The sequence below is a fragment of the Manacus candei genome, unplaced genomic scaffold (assembly GCF_025592945.1).
Source record: "Manacus candei isolate 608988 ecotype Guabito, Panama unplaced genomic scaffold, ASM2559294v1 h1tg000094l, whole genome shotgun sequence".
In the NCBI taxonomy this organism is placed as follows: Eukaryota; Metazoa; Chordata; class Aves; order Passeriformes; family Pipridae; genus Manacus; species Manacus candei.
The window spans coordinates 4,319,764-4,339,882 of NW_026138142.1; the positions used below are offsets into that span (position 1 = coordinate 4,319,764).

Genomic DNA, 20,119 nt, shown 5'->3' on the forward strand with positions numbered 1-20,119 from the left:
TTTAGGATTAGATATTAGGAAGAAATTCTTCCCTGTGAGGATGGGGAGCCTCTGGCACAGGTTGCCCAGAGAAACTGTGGCTGCCCCAGCCCTGGAAGTGTCCAAGGCGAAGTAGGACAGGGCTTGGAGTAACCTGGGCTAGTGGAAGGTGTCCCTGCCCATGGCAGGGTTGGAATGAGCTGTTTTTTAAGGTCCCTTCCAACCCAAACCATTCTACAATTCTGTGATCTGGGGGACACTGCTCCATGTGGTCAATGGCTAAAGACTTATGCTACTGCTCAAAAAACACAGCAGCTTTATTTTTACTTTTTTAATCTAACAGCTAATGCAGATGTCTGGCAATTCAGGATCACTGAATCACAGTTTTAGCAGTAACCTAAGGCATGGGAGCTGGAGGGGGAAATGTTCTTATTGACCCTGTTTAGTGCTCGATTTGAGCAGCTGCAGCTTCTTGTGTCTCAGTTCTGTTTGTGTCAAAGACTGCACTGACCTGTCCCTAAAAGGTGTGGAAAAGATGAATCCACTTAATGCTAAGGATGGTCAGGTGTTAGTGATGGTTAGAAATGCAGATGTGTGAGATATGAGAAGCTGGGTTTACCTCTTCTTTTGGAGAAGCACCTGGTTCTGAGCTGCCTGGAGATCTGCCCAGGGTTAAGGAGCTCTGTGGGACACTTGGCTTTCAGGCATTCTGAGCTTCGTACCTTCAGCTAACCTGAAAAAAAAAATGTTGGGTGGTATATTCCATCTATTTTGCAGCTCAAACCATAGAAAATTTCATCAGTGAGATCTGAGGGAAAGGTGCCTTTAGGCCATCACTTCATTGTGCTGAACTGATGATCAAACATTCTGTTTTTCTGCCTTTTCTTTCACACTTCTTCGAACACGACCTGGTATCTGAATTATTCACACCTATAAAATCCATGTTCATGAACAGCACCTGCTATAGCAGCTGAGAACACCCCTGGGTGTTTTGGAAAAGCACAGATGGGGATGGCCCAGGAATGACACAGCGTCTCCTGATTTTCTAACGTGGATATTTGTAACACCCAAGTCTCTATCAGATGAATGCCTTCACTTTTGCACTGCACTGACATTATTATTCCTCCTGTACTTCACAGCAGTTTATTTGTTCTACTCATCCAACAGCCGGGCAGCTTTATTTTAACATTTTAGGGATTTTTTTTCTGTGAATTTAAACCATAGATGGGTACCAGAAATGATATTTTCCTTTGGTTTTCACACTCTTTACAACATTAATTCTGCAACTACTTAATTAGGGGCCGCAAAGATGGAAATTCAGCTTCTTTTCCCCTTTGAATCCATGGATTTTTCCCACATCTCTGCTAATGAAATCCAAAATAACACCTTGTGAGTGACAGTCAGTGTTTGAAGGGCAGGTCATCCTGTACTGAGGGCGGCTCCCACTGCTTCCAAAGGGAGGCTTGGGGTTGTTGAGCAATGGGAAGTGGAAACCTTCCAGCTGTGTTCATGGGTTTGGGAAAAAAGCCAAACACCAGACAGCTGCAGAAGCTGGTAGAAGCCAGAAGTCATCGTAAAATAACACAGTTAAAAAAGGGGAAGAATTAAATCCGGTTTAATGCAATATACAGGGGAAAAAAAAAAGATTTGACAGGGATGTGCATGAATGACTTTAATCTAAAAATTGTGTTCTCACTACTGATTTTTTGCATTTTGGACCACTGATTTTTGTTCTGAGGGGGGTTTTATGTGTGAATATGTGTAATATTTATCTGTTGTCAAAGGTGTAATGTAAAAATTCTGAACACAGTAATCCTGAGGATCAAATAAATGTCAGATAACATATATTGGAATCACCCAGCACAACCCGTGAGGGACAACATAAAAGAGGTTTCGCCAATTTTGCTTTCAAATCTTTGTTTAGCTTAAGTATGACAGTAATTTACTCTCCTGGCAGAGGAATGCCTTCTGTTTCTCTCTTCACCTTGTATAATACACAGAGTATTTACATGTGTTAATGTTTCCTTCTGATAACAGGGAAATCAAAGCACCCAAAATAGCTGCTCCCATTTCTGATCTTATCGTTCTCCAAGGAAAATGAAACAGCCTCCTTTCTATTAACTTCAACCTGAACCAAATTAGAACATTACTGCAATTTAATGTTACCATTTCAAGGGTTCAAATTATATTTTTTGGGGGGGGGGGGCATGTTACAATTCAGAAATAAGTGGAGAGGATTTTGCATGTTTTTATTCCATTGCACGTGGATGGCTCTGGGATGAACAATAATCACACAGTCATAGAATCATGGAATGGTTTGGGTTGGAAGGGACCTTAAAGACCATCCAGTCCCATCCCCTGCCATGGGCGGGGACACCTTCCACTAGCCCAGGTTGCTCCAAGCCCCATCAAACCCAGCCTTGGACTCTTCCAGGGCTGGGGCAGCCACAGCTTCTCTGGGCAACCTGTGCCAGGGCCTCACCACTCTCACAGCCAAGAATTTCTTCCTAATATTTAACCTGCCCTCTTTCACTTTGAAACCATTCCCCCTCATCCTGTCACTCCAGGCTCTTGTCCAAAGTCCCTCTTCAACTCCCTTGGAGTCCCTTTAGGCACTGGAAGACCTCCTAAGATTACTGAGATCTCATTGAAGCCTTCACTTTCCAGGCTAAACAACCCCAGCTCCCTCAGCTTGGACCTAAACTCCCTGAAAAGTGAAAACAGTGTCCGTGGTGGAACCAGCTTTTCTTTCTGTAACTGGAAGTGCAACAGCAGAAGAGAAATTAATGTCTGGATATGAGCAGGGAGGTGAAAATAAAGCTGTTAAGGTTAATAACTGAGAAACCCTGGCCACTTCAGGTCCTGGGAAGGCATTCATGTGGAGAAATTCAGCTGGAACTGAGCAACAACCTTTTCTGAGGCCTTTGGTTTACCAGGAATAGCATCAAGGGAAAGACACAGGCACGAACTCATGGTTATCATGCCAAGCAAGGCAGGTTTCTGAGGTTGTGTTGCAGTCACTGTGTGACTCTCACCAGCCACCACTGCCAAAGAGGCAAAATTTGGGTTTCCTACTGGGGTGAACACTGTGTCAGGAGACATTGAGACATGTGGGAATCCAGGATGGTTGAAGATTTCAGAACCAGGTATCAATGAGGCTGTGATGTGGTTGGATATTAGGAAAGGGTTCCTCACCCAGAAGGTGGTTGGGCACTGGAATAGGTTTCCCAGGGAAGTGGTCTTGGTACCAAGTCTGCCAGTGTTCAAGAAGTGTTTGGACACCACTCTCAGGCACAGGATGGGATTTTTGGCTCTGTCCTGTGCAGGGCCAGGAGTTGGACTGGGTGATCCTTTTGAGTCCCTCCCAACTCAGAATATTCTGTGATCTATGATCCAGTGTCACAGATGAAGTAGGACCCAGCATTTTCAAGCTGAAATACTTAAAATTAGGCTCTCTTAGTTAACAGACAAGACCCCATTAAAATGGAATGCACAAACACCCTAGCAGAACACTCACTTATTTCTCCAGGATGCTTTAATTGGCACTTCTACACATTCATCACATTAAATTTGGGAAGAGAGGCTTGAATGTATTAGCCAGGACTTATTATCTGTAGTACAGAATTCTAACCAGGCATGCTTGGGCTCTAAGGCCTTTGTTTCTTTTTTTTCTTTTTTTCTTGAAAAAGAAAAATTGTCCCCCATTTAAACATGCAGAAGATTCTGAGTCCAGAAGCCTGTGACTTGCAACCAGCTGCAAACAGCACAGGTGAGGCATCTGTTACCCTGGGACAGAGCTCCTGTGCCACCAGCTCTGCATCAGGGATGCCCTTGTACCTGCCAGCTGAAGTGACTGGCTTAACTCTTCAGGTGCCTGCTGCATCTTGGGGGAGCTGAGATCAACAGGAGTGGTACCATCAGGATAATGAAATGCATCCTGAATTTGCCCTTGTTTGGTAATAAACCCCTTATCTGAGCAAATTTCTGTAGAGCAGTGGAGTAGAAAATGCTGGAGCCGAATCTGGGTCATGACAAGACTCTGAAAGTGAGACCTGTGGCTTATCTGTCGGGGTCTGAAATGCATCCAGGTCCTGCTGGTTTGTTTGGAATGAAGTCACCCTTTAAGGGGGAGATCTGTTGGAAGCAGGAGACCATCTCTGTCCCTGCGTGTCGTCCCTCCTTAAATCAAATCCTCCCCTGCGGTGATATAAGAGTAAAACAGGAATTTGAGATCCCTTGTGCAATCTGGCTCTGTGTTTGGTTGCTTCAGTTTGTTTTCTAGTAATTTTGCAGTTATTTTTTAGCACCTTTGTATTTATGATCTTCTTGAAACCCACTTGAGGTTCATGACATGTCGTTTGGTCTCTGGGAGGACATTCCAAGAGGGCCTCGTGAGCAGTGCATGTGTGATAAATTAATTACTGCACACATTTTATGCTGCCCACAGAGAGGGGTCCCTCCTGCCTCCTACCCTGTGGTTATTTTACAGACAGTCTCTATATCTTATCTGTCCTCACACCACATGAAGCAAAGCATTTAGGTAAGGAGTCACACACAGGGATAGGAAACCCACTTTTTTGCAGGATTAAGTAATAATCTGCATTCTTACATCATGGTTCATAAAACTTTGGGTTGTGGTTTTTAATGGCAGGGTCTGCTTGTTACAGCAACTAGTAAATAATAATATTAATACATTAAATGTTAGAAAAGGTAAAAAAAAGCAACAGAAGAAACTTTGGAAAGGAGAAAGAGGGAGCTGTATGTGTAACACACCTGCAGCTGGAACTGCTCTCAAATATGCTGTTCTGTGCCAGTCCAACTTCTTTATACAGTGTGTTGCCCTTCCAAAACCTCTACTTTTGGGGATCCCACCCCACAGCACCGTGAAAACAAAATAAAATTAAAAATCAGGAGTTTTCAGGGCTGGTTTCTCACGGGGAAGATTCTCTAGGGTGTCAGAAGGCTACAGTTGGCCCACTGTTTGTAGGTATTTATGGCTGAATATCCTGCCCAGTGCTGTGGACCTGAGGCTTCATCCAGCATTGCTGATTCCTTTCTTTGGTCTCCTTCCATATAGTTCTTGCTCTTGATTCCTCAGAAAACAGATTGAGATGGGTCTGCATTTTTTCTAGTGTGTAAAAAGAAAACCCCTCTACATGTCACACCTCATCTGAGATGTTGTGAAACTCAGTTCTTGCGATTGAAGAACAGAACTGGGTGTGATTTTGTTTCCCCTTTCTCTCGAGCTCCCATGAAAATGCCAATTATTGCTGTTTCATTTTTATTGTGGCTAATACATGGCTCCCTGTTGACTGTGAGTCTGGGCATGTGCTTCTCTTTTATGGCATCTTCGAAAGAATTATGTGTTTTTATTGTTCCTTTGAAATATCAGGGATGGGGAATTGAGGTCCAAAATTGCTCTCCATCACCTGTTCACTGCATGTCCCTGAGTGGGGCACATTTCTGCTGCATTCAAATCACAAGGCATTATCCTGGTTCAGAGCTGCATGTTCTCAGGTTCTGAAAATGCAATATATATAGTTTATGTATAAATATAAATAATATAAATACAAGTTATAGGTTTAAAGATAATTCTGCCATTGTAAGTCACAGTTGTCAATATAAACTACTAAAGGAATTGAATAATTTTATGACACAAATATTATACAACAGCTGATGTGTCTTCTTACATTCAGTGATATCCAGAGCACTGTTAAACAGGTATAATTATTAAGCTTACAAATGCCCAAGACAGAAATATTACATGTGGTTAAATTACAATAAATTACAAACATACCAAATACCCTCTACTGCACCAGTGCAGGGAATTATTGGTGGTACTGATCATCCCTCTGGCAGTGATTTATCCCAGAGCTTAGTTATTCACTCATGATATAACTGTACATCACCAGGGACTATGTGTGCTGAGAACTACATTGAAATGTTTCTGTTAAAGAGTTATTGCCAGATATTTAAATACTCTGATCACCCACGGTTAAATCCCATGCCCTGTGACAGCTCAATACCCCTGCTGGCCCATCTGGGGTGCTTAAGGTGGAAAAGCAAGGCACAGATAAGAATTTCCAAGAAGTAGGATAAGGCTGGGATTCATCAGTGCCACATTTACAGCCACACAAGTCACCTTGGGCTCTCATTTTTGTTTCTAGCAAGAAACAAACACTGACACTGCAAGTCTCTCTCCACATTATTTTTTTTCACCCTGATAATTTAAACCATAAATGTTGGTCAACACCCAGTGTCCAAAATATTAAGTGGCTGTGAGAGGAGTTGCCTGCTGATGCTTCTTGGCAGCACCCCATTGATACAATCCTAAATAGGGAGATAAGGTGCCCATCCATAGGCAGACAATCATAAAAATAGGAACTTCTGTTTAGTTAGATCACCTAATAAAAGCAGCATTAGTATCACTCTCTGTGGTATAAACTCAGTCTGAAGGATCATACTGTCTAATAACTTTATATTGGAAAAAAATGGAATTTTTTATTGTGTGGAAAACTCAGTTGTTTCAATATCTTTCAACATCCTACAGGAATATTTTTATATATCTTCTCTTCTCTCTTCTCTTCTCTTCTCTTCTCTTCTCTTCTCTTCTCTTCTCTTCTCTTCTCTTCTCTTCTCTTCTCTTCTCTTCTCTTCTCTTCTCTTCTCTTCTCTTCTCTTCTCTTCTCTTCTCTTCTCTTCTCTTCTCTTCTCTTCTCTTCTCTTCTCTTCTCTTCTCTTCTCTTCTCTTCTCTTCTCTTCTCTTCTCTTCTCTTCTCTTCTTTCTCCCTCTCCCCCTCCCTCTCCCTCTCCCTCTCCCTCCTCTTCTTCTTCCTCCTCTTCCTCCTCCCATCAACTTTCAAAACTTTAATTCCAAAATAGTGAAATATTTCACACTGACATCTTTGGGCAAGGAAAAAGTTTTCCTTACCCCTAAACTGGATTATTGAATGACACCTAAAGGGATCTTAAACAAAGCTGAGGAGGGACTTTTGACAAGGGCATTGAGTGACAAGGGGGAGTGGCTTCAAACTGCCAGAGGGCAGGTTTAGATTGAATATTAGGAAAAAATTCTTCCCTGTGAGGGTGGTGAGGCCCTGGAACAGGTTTTCCAGAGACATTGTGGTTGTCCCATCACTGGAATTTTTCAAGACCAAATTGAATGAGGCTTGGATCAACCTGGTTTAGTGGAAGGTGTCCCTGTCCGTGGCAGGGGATTGGAACAGGATGATTTGTTAAGGTCCTCTCCAACTCAAATCATTCCAGGATTCTATGATCCTATGATTCTTCAACTGATCAGTGCTTCATTTGATAGCATATTTTGTATTTGTATCATTGTTAAATGGTTGGGAATGTGGCACACACATGGAAAAAGAGCTCCATATCACACTCTTTGCAGTCACAAGTTGGGATGTGAGAGGACCAAGGCAGTTCATGCCCTGTGACTCTGCCAGCAACCACCTTCCAGCCACTGCTGTGCTTTCCTCCTCCTCCCAGGCAGTGTCCATAGCCCAAGGACAACCAGAGCTGGTCACAAATGCCTCTTCAGATGACTCTTCTCTTTCTCTGGTACTTTATTGGTGATGGTGGTGAGTTTTATTCTGTCTGTGGCATCATTTTTCATCATTAGAAAGTTTTTCTTCATTGTCTCCCTTCCTTCCTATTCCCTTCTGCTGAGTTCCACACTGGCTCCTCTCACTGTGTCAGTGCTCTGACACACCACCCAGTTCCCTTCTTTCCTTAGGGAATATGTACTTTATTCCTTTCTTTGAGTCTTTGCTGTGAAACAGTGACAAAACTATTCTAACATCAATATATACTTTCTTCCTCTCCTCGAGTTTTTACAGCAAAATGGTCACAAAACCCTCCAGAGATGAGAAGGAGAAAGAGGGGTTTGTTGAGAAAGCAACTCTAGGCACAGCCTTTTGAGCAAAGATTTGATTCCTTTGGGATTTGAGTGGAGTTTTTTTCAGTTGTGAGTCTTTTTCTTTTTCTGCTCCACTTTGGCACAATATCTAAACCAATGTCTCTGAGCGCTGAAAGGACGAGGAGGGAAATTGAGAATAAGTTCAAGCACTCCCAATTACCACTGTTGTAATGAGCTTTTTGCCTCTATTCTTCAGTGTTCTCCCCACTCCCAGAGCCCCTTTGGGGAATATTAGAGTAAGAGCTGGAGCACGAAGCACTTGCTGGAGCCGCCGGCGGGGAGGAGAGAAAGGGAAGAACGTGTGTAATAGTTGAGGGCAAATAGCTTTAATTTAATTAGTAGATTAATTAAAGCTTTCTCCCTTGGGTAGGGTATATGTGTGTGTGTGTATAAGTGTTTCTGCAGGCTCCTGTAGCTGTTCACCACGCGCTTCTGTTCCAAGTGTGACTCAGATGGGGTTTCTGTTGAACTTGCTGGGAGCCGGCACAAAACAAATTTCCTGTCTGAGACCTTTTCTCTTCAGGGTTTTGTTTAAACGTAATGAAGTATAAATGGGCAAATAATAACGAGTAATAACAAGGGCCCTGCTTTGCAAATGAATGTGGCACCCAGCAGCACGACAACTGCAGAACTCCAAAAAGCTGCTCTGCTTCCCGACGTCCCCGCAGTGAGAGAGGTCCTGCGTCAGCACAGATTCCCTCAGCCTTCACTCAGTGAGTCTCATGAAAACGTCTTTTCATTGTAGAAAATCACTCAAGAATTCTTAGCAGCCTTGACTCTGCACACTTTGCACAGGTCCTGAGGAAAGCAGACAGGGCCAGCAGTGCCCTGGACTGTATTAATCAGGATATAGTCAGTAGATACAGGGAAGTGTTTACCCCTCCCTACTCAGCACTTGCTGGACCACTTATAGAATCACAGAATCCTGGAATGGTTTGGGTTGGAAGGAACCTTAAAGACCATCCAGTTCCACCTCCTGCCATGGACAGGGACACCTTCCACTAGCCCAGGTTGCTCCAAGCCCTGGCCAACCTGGCCTTGGACACTTCCAGGGATTCAGGGACAGCCACAGCTTCTCTGGGCAACCTGTGCCAGGGGCCTCACCACCCTCACAGGCAAGAATTTCTTTCTAATATCTAATCTAAATCTACTACTTCTAGGCTATTACATCCAGTTTTAGGCTCCTCAAAATATAAAATATGTTAATCAACTGTAGCAGGTTCAAGGGAGGGAGATGGCCTGTGAGGAGAAGGTGAGGAAATTGGGCTTTTTTTACCTGGAGAAACTTTTGGGGCAACGTAGTAGCAGCCTCACAGTATCTATGAGGAGATCACTGGGAGGAAAGAGCCAGGCTTTTCATCGTGGTGTGTGGCAGGAGAACAACAAGACTATGGGCATGTGCTGAAACAAGTAAGGTTCATACTAAAAAGAAACCTCTTTTACCCTGAGGACAGGTGAGCAGTGGAGTGAGTTGCACAGAGGTTGTGCAGTCTTCATTCTGACCCTCTTTCCAGTAGAAGGTTGATTTTCAGGTCTACTTGAAACAAAGGACATTCCTGTATTATCAGTACTACCTAAAGAGTGGAAAAGGTGTGCCTTTCCCAAAAATCCTCTGGGGACTGTAGGAGAGGAGAACATGGAAGGTGTCCCTGCCCATGGCAGGGAAGTGGAACTGGATGATCTTTAAGTTCCCTTCTAATCCAAACCATTTAATAACTCTATGACTACAAAAAGCCATTTAAGGCAAACTCTAAACCAGGTTTTGCCACAAGGTTTACCCCACATTGTGTAACACATCTTTTGTCCAGCATTCACTTCAGAAGCATCCACTGAGGAAAGGAAAATGCTGATTATTCTGCCACTATTTTATTCTGCAGTGAGCCTTGCTCCTCTCCAGGAGCCATCAGATTTGGTGGGTAACCATATCTTAAATTCGTGTCAGCCACTTTCAAAGGGATCAGTGCCTTTTCTTGGCAGTGTGTTCTGTTGGTGGGGTTTTTTTCCTGCAAAATTTGCTTAAAGCTTGGTGTCCAAAACCATGCAGCAGATTGTACAACTGTGCCTGGGTTTGAATAAGTTCCTAATCACTTTACCCTTTCACTTAGTCTGAAGTGTTTGGATATTACAGTGGTTTGGGTGCCATTTACACAGGAAGACAAAAACGCAATCAAGTGACAACCCAAGACCTTTCTGGGGACAACAATTTGTTTGGCTGCCAAGCCAGTGCTGTGGGCCCTAGCAGTGATGCAAATCAGTTCTGAAAAAAATCCAGATAATCAGAGCTCCTTCCCAAACACCTCTATTTTTAACACAACATTTTGCGAGTCTTGGCCCTGGTTTGACCAGTTGAATCATTGCTTGGTAAGAACAGGGATTAAATCTGGCATTGCTGTTGCCATGACAAAGTCAGCTTCTTTTGGCAGTGCTCACAGGATAATGTACCATTTTTTTAAGCTAACTTTCCAAAAGTGAAAGTCATAATAGAATTAGTAAAATGTGTAATTCAGCTTGCAGTGAGTGATCTAATACACCCAGTGGGTTAAACTCCTCTCTCTCATTACTTTAGAGACAACACTTAGACAACAGGTGAATCAGACTCTATGTTGATGTAAACCAGCCTCCATGAAGGATTTAATGAAGTTTTGTTGTTGTTTCTTATCTTTTCTTCTTTATCCCTCTCATTTTCACAGTATCTGATATTACAAATCCTGAATGGAGAGAAATACTCCCATTCACTTTACCAAAAAAAAAAAAATCAACATTTTACAGACTTAACACAGAAATACAGAAGAGGAAAGAACAGCCTAAATTGCTGCATTTGATTTGGTCTTTGTAGAAATGAAAATGCCAAGTGAATGCCCTGTTCACTATCACATCATTACTATGATTTTAAAGCATGTTTTCTGATCCTGGAGTTTCTCAAGAATACTGCTGACTTTTCTCACTTCTCTAGATCCACTGAATTAACCTGTGTAGAGAAATCATGTTTTATAGAAGTCATGAATGTTCTTATTGAGGATAAAATGAGCAAATCAATATTTCTTGAATAACTCAGTGTTGTCAAAGACGGTTCAGGTTTCTTGGCTGGACTGTCCTGTGCTGTTGGCTCACAGGATTATTAATTTTGATAACACTGAGACCTCTTTAAATGCCCAGCTTTGGTATGTTAAAAATTTCCCACGTCCCTCCAGCCACACAACCACCCCTCCTTTCACAAGTCTTTATCAATGGCTGTGACTGTGGCACAGGGATAACGTCCCATTCATAGAGATCATCCTGGTTTATCACTGAGAAGGCTTGTACCACTTGATATCCCTGAACAAATGATCCAGGTGGTGAAACATAAGTGTCTACATTTATGTCTGACACCCTACAGCACCCAAAACATCCTGACATGGGCAAACAGGAAGGCTCATGCAAGAAGCAGCAACTGGAGCTCAAGTGAGATACCCTAAGGCACTTCAAAGAGTCTGGACAAATGTCTTAGATTTCTGTCCTGCTCACTCTGGATTTAGCTGGATGTTAATGTCATATACACAGTGCATATGTCAGGGCAGCTACAGGGTGTTCAGTTTTAGTTCCTATCCCTTCTTCCTTTGTACAAGTGCTTAGGAAGCATCTTCCTAACGTGGTCCAGTCCTGCTGTCTCTGCTGTCAGCTCACAGCCTGGCTTTGTGCTCTTTGGCTGCACTACCAGGAATATTCTCTCCCTCTTTGCTAAGTTTGAAACGCTGGAAACAAAACGAGAGAAAGCTTATTTAAGTTTCCAGCATGAATGAAGTGGCAACATGTATTTATTTCCACGAGCAGGGAGGTGTATGGGTCTCTTCTGATCTGCACAATTTCTCCCACATGGTTCCTTTCTTGGACCATCCATATAACTGATCAATGCTTTACTGAAACACATGATTCTAAAATTTGGTGATCTGGTTTACACATATAACCAGGGCAGGGCTGGAAGCAGCACAGATGTGTTCACCTGCTTCTCTGCTCGGGTTTATGTCCTGACAATGGCTTTCTTAATGGAACAGATCACAATAAAGCAGAACCTTGAGAGTGCAATAAAGTCAATGTAATATATAGATTGTAATTTAACATGATTGTTATTAACATTACCATAATGTCAAGGGAACAGTGAAGAGTTAAGTACTACAAATTACACACAGCATATACCAGTTTATTTTTTTAGTGGCCACCTTAATAAAAACAAAGGAAGAAAAATGAAAGCTCTGAATTTGTTGTATATCTGTAGTGTCCCAGCCAGTTGCTCTTGTCTTTTTGTGTTCTCTCAGAACTAAACAGACATTGATTATTTTTGCTTTCTTTTTATCTAAACAAATAAAGGCCTTTTCTAAACTGGTGTGAGTCAAAATCTTTCACTCCATGGAGAGCAGTAATTTTTTTCAAAAACATGAATTTCATGCACCATCCACTTGGTTTCTTGATTTTTCTAGCATGTGTCAAAATAATCTTTTACTGCTCATATCACTGATGTCTTCTGGGACACTGAAACCACACTGTCTCTGCTGAACACAGGAAATTGCAAATGTGCTTGAGGCAAAAGGAATGAAATGAGGAGGCCCTGGAGTTCAAGCTTCCACTTCCATTTGAACTGGGCTCTGCTGTTCAGTTGTTGCAGACTGACTTGACAGATTAAAGACTCTACCAGTGCATAGACAATGGAGAAACACCAAACCCAGGGATCCTTTCAGGAGAACGAGCATTAAAGCACCTCTGCATTCCACAGAGAAACCTTTTCTTGTTAACAATCCAAACCTTTTTGTATTTTCTCAGGTATGGAATAGCTCATTAGCAGAGGTGACAGGCAGCTCCTATTCCCTCCTCTGACACTGAGGTTAATGTTTCCTCCCCTTCTTTGCTTTCTCACTCCATTTCTATGTTCCCCAATATTATTTTCTTTTTAAATCTGTTGATGAAGTGGTACAAAATGACACAGAGATCATTATGGAAAGTCACATCAAAACATTCTGGCAGCAGTGAGAGCTTAAGGAAGGCTCCAGGGACAGGTGAATCACGTGGCTCTGGTGCTCTCTCTGTGCCCACCAGTCTGAACCTCCTGAGCCAGAACTTACTCAGATACAATGGACTAAATGCAGTCAGTTCAGTCAGAGCCATCTGACCAGATGTGCCTGTAACATCTGAGCTTTTAAACTTAGGCTGTCTTCAGAATCAATCAAGTCCTGGCTTTGATATACCTCTGGCAAAGGAGATGCCAAGAATAGAGAGGATAAATCACGTTCTTTTGTCTTTTCACTATAGATCGAATCTAAACCTTTTCAAATGTCTCTGATTATCCCCTAGGACATGAGCATGGTGGTTTTCTTGGTATTCTTTCAGAAATTCATAGAATCTCAGAATGGTTTGGGTTGGAAGGGACCTTAAAGACCATCCAGTGCCACCCCCTGCCATGGGCAGGGACATCTTCCACTAGACCAGTTCACTTCAAACCCCATCAACCTGACCTTGAACATTCCAGGATGGGGAATTCACAGCTTCTCTGGGCAACCTGTTCTAGTGTCTCACTAACTTCTGTCATATGATGGACTTTGCATGAATATATCCATAATATAATTCTTGTGATATTTAACACACACAGTTTCAAGCTGAAAAGAGTTCTGCAAATTAACAATAAGTGTGTGAAGAAATATTTCCTTCTGTTTAGTCACATCCTGCTTGCGTAGACAATGTATTATTATTAATATTAATAATAATAATAGTATTATTAAATGACATCTTTTCTAATCAGTATATGGTGAGCTGTATAGAAACTGCCACATTTATGTATTGAGACAACCCCTGGACACCCCTTTCAGACCTGGGCAGCTGTGGAGAGTGACCCAGCACTAACAGCAGAACCCTGGTTTTCTTGCTATTTCTCTTTTATCCTTTTAAAAGATATTCTTAAATCTTGAATGTCAGGCAATGCAATTTTCTCTCTCTTCAGTGAGGCTGAGGGGATGATGTAACAAAAGCCCTTAAGTTCTTGGGAGATCCTAGAGATGTGTGACAATATATCTTTTCCAGGCACTTGGGAGCCCTTAGAACAGAACCGTGTTTGTTTTGAAGACAAATCTAATATGGTTGTGCCTGGTGTATCCCCGCTGGAATACACTGGAATACATTCCCAGCTGGAATGTATCACTGGGATCTTGGAGATGAAGCTGTGTAGCATTTCCAGCGCCCACAAATGGTGGGAAAAGCTTTTCAGGAGAGGTACATCAGGAGACCCTCTCTGTCCTTGAAATAGAGGTGGTGGCTTAGAACATTTACAGGGTCAAAAGGGTTCAAATGGCTCCGTGCAGCATCACACAGGCACCATCAGACTGGGATTATCAGGGACTCAGTGAGTGGTTTGGGTTGGAAAGGACCTTAAAGATCATCCAGTTCCACCCCCTACCACGGGCAGGGACACCTTCCACTAGCCCAGGTTGCTCCAAGCCCCATCCAACCTGGCCTTGGACACTTCCAGGGATCCAGGGGCATCCACAGCTTCTCTGGGCAACCTGTACCGGGGCCTCCCCACCCTCACAGGGAAGAATTTCTTCCTAACACCTGATCTAAATCTCCCCTCTTTTAGTTTAAAACCATTCCCCCTTGTCCTGGACTGTCTGCCCGTGTAAAAGTTTCTCTCTTTTTTATAAGCCCCTTTAACTCCTGAAGGGATTGCACTTGCCCTGGGATTTGCTCCAAGTGTGCATTGAGAGTGGGGTGGCACTTTGGTGCATCAATGACCCAAAGTGTTCACTCCTTGGATGTAAGGGAAAAAAAGCTGAACTGTGCACATGAGGGTCCAAAACAAACCACAGCACGTTGAATTCCGGTCTTATATTCCCTGCTTGCTTGTTCCTACTTAGCAGGTAAGGGGAAAAGGGATCCCCTGCCAGGTACACTCCCCCCCCCCCCTTTTTTTTTTTAATATAGTGGGCTTAGGTCTTCCAAGATAGAAAATAGAAAAAACAAACAAAAACACAACAACAAAAAAAAAGAGAAAAAATATTTGGATCAAGTCATCTTGGTTTAATTGGCATTGCATTCTCTTCAGGCAAAAGAATTTGCTTGGTGTGCTCTGGGAGTAAATGAAGAAGGAAAAATAGGGAATAAACAGAGTGAAAATCTGAGAGAAACAGCTTTTAATTTAGTTTAGAATCCGGAATGGGGTTAATGGACTGTGCAAAGACTCGTAAGAAACAGGTGGAAGATCAAACTGAGCCTAAATTGATTTCTGATTCCTCTTTAAATGATTTCTCTATTTAGAGATACCCTTGTTCTAACTTTATATGAAGAAGGAATTCAATAAAATAAAGCAAAGACGTTAGAAATTCCCTTGACAGGGGCAACAATATAAACCCCCCAAATAATATATGAGAATTTTAATTCCTTAGTTTGGCCTTAAATGTACTACAAGAAGAAAAAAGAAGAGTAAAAGAAAAGAAAAGAAAAGAAAGAAAGGGGGAAAAAAAGGGGAAAGAAAACAAAGTTTGTTTTCATTTTCTCTCAGCCTCTAATGGTCTTTTTATTTCTTTTTCCTTTTTTTTTTTTTTTTGCAACAGGACCTTAAAATTTACTGATGCTTCCTGATAAACTCCCTATTTTAATTTTTTATCTGTCCTTTATTCACGTTTTCTCCCATATTTCAGGTTGCAGCAACCCACTCCAACTGCATCATTAAAAAGGAGCAAGAGACTTGTCTGGAGAAGATCCGGAGGGCAGCTGCCCTGAACCCTTTCAATGACTCTTCTCCGGGTGAGTTTCAGACCATGGACGTTGAACTGATGGGTTTTAAACATTTCCTGTGATGCCTGCAGGGGTTTTCAGCAAACACTTGATGGTAAGAGGTGCATCACCGCTGCTGAATGAGCTTAGAGGAACATCAGAAGGACAAAAATTCGATCAATGGGGATGTACCAGAACCATTCGTGGTTATTACAGAGGTCAGGAATTTGTTTCTTTACCTTAGGTCACGGAGGGACATCTGTCTACAAAACTAATCCCCTCCAAAAAAAAAAAAAAGAAAATTAAAAAGAAGCAGTGTGCCTGGATGAACTTCTGCTGGGGCAGGTGACAGCAGTTCCTGGGGACTGGACATAAGACTAAAAGCATCATCTGTCTGCTCTGTAGCAGCTCTTTTCCCCTCATCAGCTCAGTAATAATTTGTGCATCTCTCACATGATCTGAAGACCTTTACAGGGATTAAGGTTGTGATGGTTGTAATCTTGATGAAGGATACTTGTGCTGCTGCTGAGATAAGAAACTGAGGCAGCCAGCAAAGAAGAAATTTATAGTTTAATATCCTGCCTTATTTCCTACTGACTGCAGCAGGAGCTGCCTGTGCCCAGCACCAAGGAGAGAAGGGCAAAGAATGACAAAGAAACTAATTGGAAATCAGGGTCCATTTTCTGAGTCCTGTCCAAGCTGCTTCTGCTGTGACTGGAATTGATAAAACCGCAGAGAAGAGCAGATAAAACCACATTGTGCCTGATAAAAGAGGGGGGTTTTCTCCTCCATTTTCCTGGGCACATATTTTAGCCCAGAAGTAAAGGAGGGTGGGATGCAGAAATCTGTGTTACCAGAGTGTCCTCTGAAGCAAACCATTCCAAGGTATATTTCTATCAGAGTCCTCTTATTCATCTCATATATAAAACTGATTCTTGTTGTGCTTCCCAGCTTTGGGCAAATGAGGAAATTTTGGTGGATTTGAGGAAAGCTTGTACCTCAGGCAGTTCATTTCACCCCCAGGGAGGTGGTTTTGAGACACCCTTTGTGCTCTACAGCAGAGCCTCCCAAAGCTTTCCCAATCCAGAAGTGCTAAAAGCAAGGACAAAAGGGGAAAAAAAACCTGTTTCCCATCCCCTACCCCCAGAATGATGTCAGAAGCTGACCATGAGCCCTACTCCTTATGCTTATGCAATGACTATTGTTTGGACTCAGGAATTCATAGATTTCCCCAGGTGAAAAGAAGCCATTTCACCAGCCAGTTTGGTCTTTATCCCTCAAATCCAGAATAACCCTGACAGCTGGTGGACTATTGAGACCCAGCTCCTCCCCCTGCCTGTTCCAAATTCAAAGAGCACAGCTCAGAGATAGAGGAAGTCCAGAACCATTGGAAAGGCTTTTGCATCTCAATGTGATTAAATTGTATCACCCACTCAGGCAGGCAGGGACTGGATCCTTTCAAGCTGTCCCTCAGAGCAGAACCCAGCTGCTCTTTATCCTGCTCCCCCAGTATTTGCAGACTGAATCACTGGGAAGATTTTTTTCCCAGGCTCATTGAGCATCTTTTAGTTGTTCACCACATCCTATGGCAACGAGTTCCACAGTTTATGTGGCTTTGGATAAAGAAACCATATCCCCTCATAGTCATTAATCTCCCAGTGAAGAACTCTGCTGTATTTCTTGTTTGAGAATTGTTTCATTCCATGGATCCTGCTTGTTGACCTTTTTTTCTACTTTTAAAATATTTTTTTTTTGTTGACCTTTTTTTCTACTTTTAAAATATTTTTTTTTAATTGTTGTAGACATGTCTTGAATATATCTCATTTGACCTCTGGGACTACAGCATTCCACTCTACCTCCTTTAAGTCCTGACCTCTAGACTCACCTTTCATTACATGATACTTATTTCAAGCCAGATCCCACCACCCTCATTCCCAAAAAAGCCTTATGTCCATAGTTAAAGCAAAAACTCCACCACCTGCTTACTGTTTGTATTTTTTGGAGAGTATTTTCACTCCAAAGCACCCTGAAGATGTTGTAACTCTTCATAAACTAAGCAGTCATAAGTGCAGTATGTTGATTCCCCTTGATTTTCTCCTGCTGCAGACAACCTGTTTTTCTCTTGGGAGAAATGAAAATTAGATGACATTTTTGTGTGTGTGTGTGTTATTCAGCTGTAGCACTAAGATTTACTAAGGATGGCAGGTAGTGAAGAAATATGTTATTAGCTTGTTTCCTTCAAAGAGCGAAAAACACAGGAAATAACTCTCTTGCTTGTCAGAAATAGCTGAAAAAAAAAAAGAAAAAATTCCTCCTGACTGGTGAGTAAACTTCTGTTTATTTAAGAGGAAGGAGAAGAACACAACTGTTTCTTCCTTTTTTTGATTATTCCTGCATGAAAATTTCCATAGAACAATTCAACATACACATTTTTCTGAGAATTTCTTTCTCCTCAGAGGGGTTGCAGGGTATAAAATGGGATTGTGAGCTTTTAGGGAATCTTAGAGACTTGGAAACGTGGTCAAGTTGCTGTGACTTAAAAACAGTCCACCAAGTGACCTCTGCAAGCAAGACCAGTCCTTGTTCTTCTGGGGCAGGTGACAAAAAGTCAGATGGTCACATATAAAACTTGGATCTAGGACGTGAAAAGTCTGTGTGTTCCCCTGTCCCTCCCACTCTACCTCTCATGCCCAGAAGTTCTTCTCTTTACTCTTTTATTCCTCACACCACTGTTTTCTCTCCTCCTCTACTGTGCTTATAATGCTTCAAAGACAATAATTGCCTTGAGATTTTCTGTTTGCTTTAACTTTTTTTTTTTCCCATTAGTTTTCTGATGTCTTCTTCCTCTTGAAATACTTTAAATTTTTTAGGAATGTATATGAAAAGGAATAAGTGGTGTGTGCTGACCGTGTGTGTTCATTCCTGTTCAGCCATCCCCTACAGCCTGAATGAAAGAGAGAATTTGAAGGAAATGAAATCTCAGCAGGACCCAGAACCTGACTCCTTCACTCTGCAGAAGGAAGTAAACTGATAAAGGGAAATAATGAAATCCAAAGGCAGACAAGGAAGGAAAGAGAGGAGTGATTACTTTGCAGCAAACTTCTCCAGGCAGTGGAGCCAGGCTATTTCTTACATCAGTGTTTCCAATCTCCTTTGGTTGAGCTTTTATTCTTGTTCTAGTGTAGAACTGCCCCATTTCATGCTGGACCCTCCTCTAACTGTCACCAGCCCTCAAGGTGCTTTCTGCCAGATCAGAACTGATAAATCTCACTGCTGATCCACATGCACCATTTTCATTTTTATTTTTTTCCATTCAGACTCTTCTGACCTGTTCCCAAGCCTGGGGCTGGGAAAGAATGACACAGGAGTCACTCAGATGTTAATGACAGTTTCCTGGGTTATGTACCTTCAGCATGGGATTTACCTAATTAAATGTTGATACCTGCAAATGCATCTACACTGCAAATAAACAAGTCACCTTCCTCATTTTGCAGCTCTGGATATCCAGTGTGTTGAGCCTGAGACATAAATAATTTCCCTCTCAATGTAGATTAGATGATGCCTTTTGTGCTCTCTGGACATACAGAGAAGTAAAGATGACCATCTCAGCCCTAAATAATCCCACTGTAGGGGTCAGCATTTGATGGGACAAATCCCACCTTGAGCCTCTGGCTCTGTCATACTGACTAGGTCATGCTGGAGGTCTGGATTACCCCAAAAATCTGGGTTTTTACCATGGTACGTTTTGATGTGTAGGTGAATTCTTCATGTCATCCATGTAGTGGATCTACTCAGGCTTGGATGAGCAAGTTTTGCAGTCAATGACCTCAAAATACAGGGGGGTGCTCAGCAGCCTCCAAATTCGCACTCATCACATGGATGCACTGATGAGAGGATCTCCTGGCTGTCTTCTGCTTCCTGGTGGGATTGTCCCTCTCCTAGTTGTCACCTCAAGGGCCAGACACACCTGTCTGGCTTGATCTGTGATCTGATACTGCCCATGGGGTTCACAGGATCACAGCCAGGAACTTGCCACTCAGAGAAATCCCACGGTGGAAAGAGCCCTGCTGCTGCAATGTGGAATCTCCAGCTGTAGATTGGGATGACAGACTTTTCCCAGCCTGTCACCTCTCTTGCTTTCCACTGTTGGAACCAGATATCCCAGACTTGTCCCTTGAATGTGTCTCTGTCTCAAATGGTGAGGGAGTTCCCTGAGTGATCTGCAGGTTTGTGCCTCTGTTCATAGAATTTAAAATGTAGTAATTTGGAGTGAGCCAAGATATGACAACAGTGAACTCAGCACAAGAATTTGAATGAAAGAGAAGTGCTGAGGACTCCTTGGTGATTTTGTGGTTCGTGACTCACTGTCAAAATAATCTTTAATTTATAGCCCCTGTTGTCTAATCCCACTCCTCCTGTCCTTCCTCTGAAAAATCTGGAAGGGCAGTAACATTCACAGACACAACAAGGAATTCAAAA

General features: G+C 42.4%; 1 protein-coding gene across 11 annotated transcripts in view; it reads left to right on the forward strand.

Moving 5' to 3' along the window:
• ADCYAP1R1 (ADCYAP receptor type I) overlaps nucleotides 1–20,119 on the forward strand; it is a 153,311-nt gene that overhangs the window by 42,530 nt on the left and 90,662 nt on the right. For all 11 annotated transcript variants that reach the window (XM_051768372.1, XM_051768373.1, XM_051768381.1 and 8 more), the window contains one exon: nucleotides 15,565–15,670. In XM_051768372.1, coding sequence (XP_051624332.1) covers nucleotides 15,565–15,670 — 106 coding nt within the window. The remainder of the gene's footprint in view (nucleotides 1–15,564; nucleotides 15,671–20,119) is intronic.